Source organism: Merops nubicus, unplaced genomic scaffold (assembly GCF_000691845.1).
Source record: "Merops nubicus isolate BGI_N331 unplaced genomic scaffold, ASM69184v1 Scaffold41800, whole genome shotgun sequence".
NCBI lineage: Eukaryota > Metazoa > Chordata > Aves > Coraciiformes > Meropidae > Merops > Merops nubicus.
The window spans coordinates 1-10734 of NW_008585621.1; the positions used below are offsets into that span (position 1 = coordinate 1).

Consider the following 10734-nt stretch of genomic DNA (forward strand, 5'->3'; position numbering starts at 1 on the left):
CGGCCGGGCTGCGGCCTCGCTGCCTCACGGCCTCACGGCTCTCCGCAGAACCAGAAGCTGTTGCTGGAAAACCAGCTCTTGCGGGAGAAGACGTGTCACCTCGCCCTGGAGAACCAGGAGCTTCGCTGCCGCTTGGGCTTAGAGTCCCTGAAGACGGAAGAGGAGAGCGAGTCCAAGGTGAGCGTTCTGTCGCGCTTGTGGCCGGCGTCCGTGTTCCGGCAGAACCTGCCAAGAGCTGCCCGGCTCCGAGACGTGACAGCGTGGCAGTGGGCGGGGAGGAGTAACGCGGGCAGGAGAGCTCGGCGTGAAACCGCCGTGCTGGGAACGGGGGTATCACAAACAGCCTTGTCCTCCCAGTGGAGGCCTTCCCGTAGACTGAGAGGGTACCAAGACCGAAGTGGGTACCACTGGTAGTGTAGCAGACAGCAAGCTAACTAGTTCAGACCCCTTTCAATATTATCTCATCTGCTTTTCTATGTTATCTTTAGAAGCGTAGGAACTGTTATAGCTGCATATGCCTGTCCCAGAAAAACAGGGGCTGTAGTGGAGGGGGTCAGGCTCTGATTTAACAGTGTCAAACAAAATCTGAGAAACGTATGAAAATTTGAGACAACTTTGGATGCATTCTTATCTTTAGGTTCGTAGTGCACAAGCAAGTGGAAAACTTAATTTTGGAGGCTTTTGCAGGAAGAGCATGATCTTCAGGGTTAGGTGCTGTACTGGCTGCCAGAACTTCTGTTGTGGCTGACTGGATATTTTTTTTTTTTTCCCCCCTCCCTTGTTGTGAAGGAATTGCAAGTGGATGAGATGAGATTGGTGACCGGGTCCGCTGAGTCCGCAGCACTCAGACTACGTGTTCCTCTGCAGCAGGTACAGGCCCAGCAGTTACCATTTCTGATAACTTCCACGTGGATTCTGATGACAGTGACTCTTCAGACTCAAAGGTGAGTGCCCACTCATGCACAAAATGCCCATGAGATACTCAACTGCTGTGGGTTAAGACTTGTAACTTCTTGATGACTTTCCATAGTTGGCGTGTTTTCTCAGACTTGGCACACCATACCTGTGGCTCAAAACAGCTGTTTATCTGTATCCACTGAGTACATGCCACTTGGAACAAGTCTTGTGTGCCATAAAATCTTACAGGACTTTGCCTGAAGCAGTCTCTTAGTTCTTAGAGCAAAAGTATGAAATACCAAAAGCATACTGTGCTTTCACTGTTGTTGAAAGCAAAACTCATCATTTTGCTGATGTGGTGGCACTTAGCAAAGCTGTTCAGACTCAGTCTGTCCCTTATGAATGACTTCCAAAAATGTAAGGACAGGCACCTTTCACCTTGAAATCAACACCCGAACACAAACACCCCACAGCCTCGGGGTTTGGTCCTGGCAGGTCTTCCTAAGCCAGATTCTGCTGCTGGCTATCTGGGGCCAGCAGGTGGTGTGGTGTTTGCATCTGAGCCCAAGATCTTGGGGAGTTTCTAATAGAGGCTGTGGATATCAAATGCATGTAGAATTCCATGGGGATTGCCAGTATCAATACAAAAGAAGTTAATAGAGTTTTCTGGAAGATGAGTATTCCCTTAACTGTCTGTTCTGATAGTGGTGGTCTTGGTAAAACTCCTAGTTCTATGATCAGGTTAGTGTATTTTAACTTCCAGATGTGAGTTAATCAAGTGCCACAACTGATGTTCTGCTGTAAGAGAGAATCAGCTGTCATTCTAAAACAGTATTTTGTTCTGCAGTCTGATCTCCTACTGGGATTTCTGGACAGTCTGGACCCAGACATGTTTCTCAAGTGTGCTGATTCGGAGTCAACATGCCTGGAAAAGCTGGAGGAAGAGATCTGTGGAGAAAGAAATTCCATACCACCCTCCCCCTCTCCATCTTTGGGGTCCCCATCAGCTAAGCTGGAGGCCATTAATGAACTGATAAGGTTTGATCATGTGTACACAAAGCCCCTTATACTGGAGATTCCTGTTAAAATGGGCAATGAAACCAATATGCTAGTGAAAATTGAGGAAGTATCTCTCTCTCCATCTGAAGACAAAGCTATCCCTGAGGTCCCAGTATCTGTGAAAGAGGAACCTGTAGACAGCTTCTTGCCTGAACTGGGCATCTCTCATCTGCTTTGCTCTCATCATAGCCCTGCAGCATCAAGGTATCTGTTGGATGCCTGTAGTGACTCTGGATATGAAGGATCCCTGTCGCCCTTCAGTGACATGTCCTCTCCGCTTGATGCTGACTCTGCTTGGGAGGATAGCTTTGCAAATGAACTTTTTCCCCAGCTGATCAGTGTCTTAACTCAGTAGTGTTAATTGTCCTCGGATAACTATCCTGGCAGGATGACAGAATATGCCCCTCTGGGGTGGGGAAGTCAAGTGTATTCTTTTCTAAAAGGTGTTGCTCCTTTCTACCCACACCAGTAGATGGAGTGATGGCCAACACCTTGCTCTTGGTGTGAAAATGCATTGCTCCAGGGTGTCCTGCCTTGCCCTCCTTCCTCCCATCAGTGTTGGCTTCTGAGGGAGGAACTTTTTTATCAATAATGTGTCAATCCTCCATGAACCTAAAATGTTCTTTTTTTAGTTTAAAGTGATAACACCACAATGTGCAGTGTGATTTTTGCATATAGGCAATTGGGTCAAAATGAAATAGTCTGTACATTTTCAAGATTTACTATGTAAATGCTTGTTTTCCGTTTGCTATATAGAGTTGCTTTCTTCATTTAATATTTAAAGGTGCAATTAAAGTGCAGTGCAGCTCACTGACCCTTTTTTTTGTGCCTTGGATCTGGGGGGAGGGGAAGAGTGGGCCCTGCAGAGTTTGAAACTGTAGAAATGTTAAGGGATGGGGTCTCTCAATGTCACACCACCTTAACGCACCAATCCCGCAGCACTTCCGTGGTGTCTGCAGGTGGATGCTTCAGCAGCTTCATCCTTGGCAGCACCTGCTGGTGCAAACTCTGCTCAGGGTCGGTGGGTTTATATGACAGCCAGAGCTGCTGGGACAAAGCATGGCCTGAAGAGGGACCTGTAAGGGGCACTGCTGGCCGGTAGTGGCACAGTAACGCCCAGTCCCCCTGAGGCTGGGTGCTGAGTGGTGCGGCCCCTGTGTGTGAAACCAGGCGAGAGGCAGAGGGGGTGGAGAAGGTGCAGATTGTCTTGCCACCAGAATTCCTGAAGCATAAAATTAATGCTGCAGGAGATAATTCTAAACACCACAGTAGGACTCTGTTGTCCTCATCGATTTGTTCCAACGTCAGTGTTAAAACCACTTGATTTGGGTCTCCCCAAGGAGACGCAGCCAGCCAAGAAAGTCCTTCACAGTCCTAAATGGGTTGGAGTTTACACTGTTCTTTTCCTCTCTCTGGTGCTGGAGAAGTCCTGTCTAAAGCCATAGTACAGTTCAAGTGAGTCAGTGTTTGAGGTTCAGCCTAGAAAGCTCAAGAGTGTTTATTATCATCCTTCAATATAAATCTGAACTGCTTTTTTCCCCCCTCATTTTGAAAACAAAGAACACTAGTTTACAACACCCATCTTTATCCTTCAGCTGCTTAAAAAACTCTTGAACAGAAGATGTTAAACAAAAGAACAAAGAGGTACATTCCTATAAATAATTAAAATTTGAATTTCTTTTAAAACTCTAGTATTTATTGATCTTTTATACAGAACTAAAGCGAGCTACACGTTCTCAATTTTAGTCTGAAGTAAACTGAAATATCTGAAAACACAAGCTATAACACCACCTTTTTGTATTCCTGTGCTTTGTTAGAGAGGGGCTTTTGGGTCTCAACATTTTTACACCAACTCTTCCTTTCTGCCAGCTTCAGGTTTGTTCTGTGCTGCTCTCCCCCCCACATGCTGTTGGAACACTGTGGAAGAAAGCAGTGACATGCCCTTGGGACTACGTAGTTAAACTAAGAAGCTTCTCAGGCCAGGAGAGTAATTTACCCTTCAGTTGACTGGACAAAGATCTCACTGATTTCACTTTTATCAGGAATCAAACACAACCATCTAAAAATATTTTAGAAAATTTATTGAAAACTGACATACAAAGGGTGATTTGGTCCCAAGAGAAGACAGACCAGAATCAGTTCTTCTGTATTTCAAAATAAAGTTTTTCCTAATACTGCATCATATTTGCCATTCCACTTGTAAACAGGGTTTATAAAAGTCTTTCAAAGGAAGCCAACAACAAACTGAAACTGTTACAAATAAAAAAAAGTTTTAAAACACCCAGGAGCTTGTTCTCTCTTACCCTCTTCTAACAACTGCTATAGCAAGAATCTTGCTCAGTCTTCCTGGATACTTGATTCTTGCTCTACCCCACTTCTCCTTCCCCATTAATTTGAGCAATTCAACCCAGCTCTCCTGCCACAAGGGCAGTAATGAATTCTGAAAAAATTAAAAGCTTTCTACCAAAGCAAATTTCTTGCACACAGTTTTTTGTTTTATTTTCCCCTCATCTTATTGTCCACCACTATATTCTTGTTTCAGACAGCAAAATAACAGGGGCCATTGATGACCTATTAACATCAAACAATTAAGAGGAAAGACACCCATGAAAGCCAACCTTTGGTACAAACATAACAGGAAAAACACGTGCTCAAAAACCATCTACAAAAACTTCTTCCTCTGCAAATTTGGTATGCAATTTGCATTTTTAAAAGGAAAAAACCCTCCATCTACATTTGATGCATTTGGGCCTCCCACAGTTTTCAACATCCTCTGCCACAATTTCAGTGTTGCGCAGATGGTTTCATCAAATTTTGGAATTTTTTCATCCTTTTCATCTTATTTAGGATTCAGAGCTACCAGCTAAAACAGTTCCAACCTTGAATTTTCACTATAATCCTGCAAGCTTGACAAACGGGTAGTTATTTGCAGGCACCACATTTTCCATGTGCAGTGACCAGAGCCTCTCCAAACTGCACTGCTTCAGACTCCAGCAATGTAGCATGTCAAAGGCTGCAGATTTTAAGCATATTCAGCAGCTTAACACTTGAGAGATTTTACATAGTACATGCAAGATATTTATAGCAGACTCCAAAATGAAATTAGACATAATAGCAAGATAAAGCTGCACACATTCTCCAATTTAATAAAAGTCCCAGAACGGTGAAGTTACCCACCAGGTTCCAGAGTAGTACCTATTCAAATGCTGGAATGTTTTTAGTGAAGCTCTGAAACATTTTAGTGAGAGACAGCAAATTTTACACAACCTTCAACAAGAGCAGCAAGATAGACAGGATTTAACAAATAGTGCATATCTTTTGAACAAAGTTTCTTGCTGTCAGACAAAAAAGAAAGAATGACTGCAAAAAGAGAAACTCAATCTTAAAAGTATCAACTACAGGTTATTCAACAGTAGCAAGTGTCACCACAAAGATTATCAATTAGCTGTGCAAAGGAAGAATATTTTTTTCTTCTGCAAACAGCTGCATTATTGTGTACTTGCTCCTTCATGTTATCAAGATGGCAAAACCCGACTGTGATGCCACAATCCTGAACAGAACCTATTACTTGGAAAGGAAATTCTTACAAAAAGCCTCAATTCACATATATCTGAGAAAGCTCAAGGGCTGAAGAACAGAAGCTCTCACCCTCTGACTTTAGGGTTTGAAGCATGGAACTGTTATGCACCAAGGAAAGGTACAAGCAGTAACTCATTGAGGATTCCTTAACACCCTAGGCAGGGTCCAAAATTCTTTTGACATACATCTGTATAAACTATGTGATGTTAAATCAATGGCACATGTTCTGGCTTAAATTTTAAGTCTAGATTCCCTCAGGAAGATGACAAGAATCTTCTTTACTTCAGCACCAGTGCTAGCAGTCTCAAAGTTTAGGACTTGGTGATAGATGATAACCAGCATTTGACCCTCTTTACACCGAAAAATCAGCTCCCTGTTATCCAATTTTCTTGGCACGTTTATGAAAATTAAAGGATGCCATTTATTTAAGCAAAAGTTACACTGTCTTCAACTGACTTTCCAACTTGATGCATACAAAGAATCACAGCACAATACAAATGGTGAACAAGAATCACTTGTGGCTAAGAACCACTTTTCTCCAGGCAGTGCATCTTTCGGGGAGGGGCGTATCAAAACCCCACAAACACAGTTTAGGATCCAATGGAACAAAAATTACTGAGGTTAGCAGGTATTTTGCATGTTAGTGGCTGGTTTTACTTTCCACAAAGCAAGAGGCTTATGCTTATGCTCAGCTGTAACATTTGAGTTTACATCAAGTACAAACCAGTCACAGATGAAATAGTGTGAAAAGATGTATTTTCATAGGGACTACTTTTCTATCTGTGACGAGACTCAAAAGTATTTCTTCCTTTCCATACCTTCTTGTAATTCAAATTAAACTGACCAAACCTAATATGTGCACCCAAAGCCTCAACAGATCAGCAAGTGCAAGATGTGGCTTAAGCCACAGTTAGATTCAATATCTGGATTTTATACTTTACCAAGGACAATTGACAGGCTATTTCACCATTAAACAAGATGGAATGCTACCTCCTCATTCCAAAGGCCTCTGGATTACTTTCTCAGAGAAACAAGAATATTTAACAGACTGGAATATAGAAATCTTGGAGGAGTTGGGTTTTTGTTGTTGTTGATTTTTTGTTTGGTTTGGTTTGGTTTTCTCTTTTTTTTTTTTTCAGTTTCCTTACGAATGTGGATTGGCCAGATGCAAATTATGATCGTTAGCAGGAAAACCAAAAACAAACACTAAAACCTTCAGATTCACACATCAAACCAGAAAGAAAAAGGGAACCAAAAAACAGCAACAAAAAAAAAACATTTGAAGCTTACCACTTCCAGTCTAAAATCTGGCATCTACAACTCCATTTCTTCTTCTGCACAGCCGGAAATTTCCAGACTAGCATATGCATGTGGAGACATGGCAGTCTGTTGGGATTCAGGGAATGTTTCAGTTTGTGGGTCAAAAGCAGCTCCTGCCGTTGGCTGCTTCGCTTGACACGCTTCTGTACTCTGTTGCTTGAAGTTCTTAACAGAAACAGACTTCAGTTTATCTGTGAGAAATTCAGGAAGAGGTTTCCAAAGTACCAGCTCCATAGAAGGACGGCTCCTAGAAGGGATGGAGTCTCCATTAAATTCAGGTTCTCCAATCACAACTGTCAAATGCAGAAGACCAGTATCTTCATCCTTTGTGCTAGCCTGGAACTATATTCCAGAATCCATATACCTTTTTTTTTTCCCCCTCCCCTATTAAATTACTTCTTCCTTAACCAGTTCCATTACCAGTTCTAACTCTGTTTTCTTTCTTTTCTTTTCCACCAAAGTTGACCACTGTTGGTCACACTTCAGGACCACCTCCTTTGGAAACTCACATACATAAAAATAAGATATAATGGTTTATTCAACAAATTTCACTCTGGACAAACGAAGAATACAAAATAGACAGCCTGATGACCTCTACAGTTGCACACACTTCTCTTTTACATCAGGATAGTTCTTCCCCTGTCTGAGCAGATGAATGGTCTGTTACACAATGTTGGCTGCGTCATGCCAGCAATTAAGGATATCTCCACAAATATGAGAATGGGTCTCTCTTTTCATTTGCATGTATTAGCTACATAGCACCATGATATCCTCCAGAACTTACATAGACTCTATTATTTTCTTTGTCAGGACTTCACCAAAATCCCTCTTCATCCCTTTCTTAAGGGTATCTGACAGGATAAGAGTGGGCAGATTGCTAACATTTCCATCAGCATGAACTTCCTCATCTTCATCAATTATCCTAGGAATGGAGGGGGAAGAGGGAGATAAACACTATTGAGCATACTGTTAACAGGCACATCCACTGCAAACTACAGTTCCATCTACGTGCACTGCGCTGCAGCGCAGCCACAGGACCTAGGCTGGGTACCAGAAGCAGCGGGGCCACGTCAACACGAGTCTCTCTTGGGACAATACACACTAAGAAAGACTGTCACCACAGAAGCCACTCAGGCAGCTGTGCCACTTCTGGTACCTGAGCTAGCTTTGTTAGCCCTGCATCACCCAGCAGCGCGCCACGCAGACACATGAGAAAGTAAGTTCACTTTGGGGAAAACTGTGCCACCCAGTCCCATCACAAGAGTGAGTCTCAGTTACACAGCAGCTTTGCCTCCTCAATTCCCTATATCTTAACTGTGAGAATGACTGCAAAGCTAACAAATAGAGTTCCTAACTTTTAATGATGTTGCACCAGTTCCTCAGAGATTAAAATGGCACAAAAATTCAAAGCATTTACAACAAACAAACTGAAATGGTCTCCTTTGTTTCTGGTAAACCTTTTAAAGAAAATTCAGCAGAGTAGCTGAGAAGGATGAGCAATGATCCTCTGAGAGGTGCAAAGCAGACTTTGTAGCGCAGACAGAGCCTGATAATAAAGACATGTATCATTACTCTGATTTACCCGCAAAAAAAACCCCAAATGAACATATCTAACAGTGCCTTGCTTCCCTTCAAACATCATCTATGGAGTAATCATCTAAAAAAAATAAAAATAATAAAAAAAAAAAAATAAATCTTGTTTTGTAATGTATGTAACTTTTGGCTTTTCTAACAACCATCTGCACTGTCCTTTTAGATGCTTGGGAATACTAGCTCAACTGCAGTCAACTCATCTCTACATGTAACATCCCCAGAAATCTTTCAAAGGCATGAATGCACAGCATGCTTATTAAATCACTGCAAAAGACTGCCCACAGCCACCTAAAATTACCCCAGTATCAAGCTGTTTGGTATTTAACAGCAAGATGAACCTCAGTCCTATTGCATAGGTGCAGAGAGGTCTCTCTGGGTCATGTTATTCTCTACAGTGATGAAGCCACATCTCTCTTCAGTATTTGCAAGTATTAATCACAGAACAAGCTGCAGCTGGTCAAAAAAAGCTGAGCTCAAGCCAGACCAGGTAACACCAGTTAAAATTCTGAAATCTGGGATAGGAGCTAAAAAGCATAAAACCCAACGATGGTGTACTGGTGCTGTACACTGACTGTGCAAAGGGGGTTGGGTATTCAGCATCTCTTGCTCCAACACCCTCAATTTCAGATCACAGTATCAGCCCCAAGACTTACTGGACCATAGGCAGCCTAAAAAGAAGTCACTTGAACAGAAGGTTCATCTCAGACTTACAGGAGTTTTACAAGACTGCTAAGTGCCAGATTAACCCCTTAATGCCCAGGAAAAAAAAAGGGAAAGCTCAGCAAAGCCAATCTACTCAAACCCTGCATTTACCTGTCCTCAATCTCCTGAAGCTTCCTGCGGGCAACCTCGCATTGCTGTTCCCCCATTGTCTGATCCATTTCTTCACAGGGCATTTCTAACATGGCAGTTTCAGGACCGCTGCTACCATACTGACTTGCTACCTCCCCAGCTGCCTGCTGACCTGCACAGAGAATCCATTCTTCAGTGCTGGGATTCAAAGGGCAATTTTTGGCTCCTGTCAGTCTCTTCTTCCGCACAGGACAACTAGGAAACAAAGTAAGTTCACAACTGTCAACAGAGAAACGTAGCATTCTACAGGAAAGATGCTATAGAAATCATGTGCACTTAAACGGATTTGACACACAATGGAAAAACAACCTCCACACAGAAAAGAAATCCACACTGCTCATGTTAAAATGTGGGCACCCATGCAAGAAAATCAGTGCAACACAAGAAACTGAAATGGATTTGGACTCAGATACAGTTCAGGGGAAGAGTTTCAAATGGAAATGCCAACAGAATTTCCCCTCCTGTGTATGCTGTAGATGAGATGTGCTCTGCTCTTCACAGAAAATAAACACAAATTAAGATTTTTCCATCTATAAAAGACAAATTTAATTTACCCTTCTGCCTCTTCTTCGAGCTTATGCTTCTTTCCACAACGAACAGAGATGCTGTAAAAGAAAAGCAAATTGTTACTTAGCTTCTAATTATATCTTATCAGTGACACTGAGATTTTCAAACAGTATTTCCCTCTCTCTTAAAATTCCAGCTGCAGCTAAGAGCAACAGTTGCATTATGTCACTAGCTGTGAAAGGAGTGGAAGTTTTGCATAATAAACAATCGCTTTATTCCAAAAAAAGTCAAATGCAGCTATAATTGATTGGTTCTCTGAGCAAAATTCCATGCCACTTTCTCCTTTTTTTACATTATTTTTTTCTACAAGGGACAAGACCAATTTCTGCTAAAACTCAAATGCTTCAAGAAGCAACATGTGAACCAACTTGTCTCTTTATACATTGTCTCACAGTGACATCCTCAAATATGACCAAACAACAACAGTTTATGGAATAATTTAACGTTTTTTGTGCACACATAGAAGAAAGAGCAAGCTATAAAAAGAAAGTAAAACAAGGTACATGAGCTGAAAAGCACGTCAAGATGTTGGTAAACTTAATCACATTGCTTTCCTTTTAGAAGGCTCCTTCATTCCCCACCTACAAACTTCAAGGCTGCCAAGCGAGCGCAATGCAAGTCTAACACCACTCTAGTGGAAGAAAACAAATTATAACCCGCCTCGAAAACTTATGTCACGCTGCCAGCGCAGCTGAGAAGTACGCTCCTGCCCTGCTCCAGAGGTAGCGGGTTGGGCACTTACTGGCCGCGGCCCGGCTGCTGGAGCAGGCCGTGCGGCTGCGCAGCGCTGGTGAAGGAGCCCACCGGGGCCACCGGCAGCCCCTCGTTGTAACTCCCGAGCGCGGCCAGAGCAGCGACGTCAAAGCT

The 10734-nt window shown here is 42.6% G+C and overlaps 2 protein-coding genes across 2 annotated transcripts; one reads left to right on the forward strand and one right to left on the reverse strand.

Moving 5' to 3' along the window:
* Nucleotides 1-48: 48 nt before the first annotated feature.
* On the forward strand, nt 49-2437 carry XBP1 (X-box binding protein 1; the record flags this gene model as incomplete). Its single annotated transcript, XM_008947947.1, has 2 exons — nt 49-177; nt 1745-2437. Coding segments are annotated over 2 exons (696 nt in total), but the record flags the coding sequence as incomplete, so codon positions are not given.
* Nucleotides 2438-6707: 4270 nt separating this feature from the next.
* On the reverse strand, nt 6708-10731 carry CCDC117 (coiled-coil domain containing 117; the record flags this gene model as incomplete). Its single annotated transcript, XM_008947959.1, has 5 exons — nt 6708-7102; nt 7640-7777; nt 9262-9495; nt 9855-9905; nt 10610-10731. Coding segments are annotated over 5 exons (798 nt in total), but the record flags the coding sequence as incomplete, so codon positions are not given.
* Nucleotides 10732-10734: the final 3 nt, after the last annotated feature.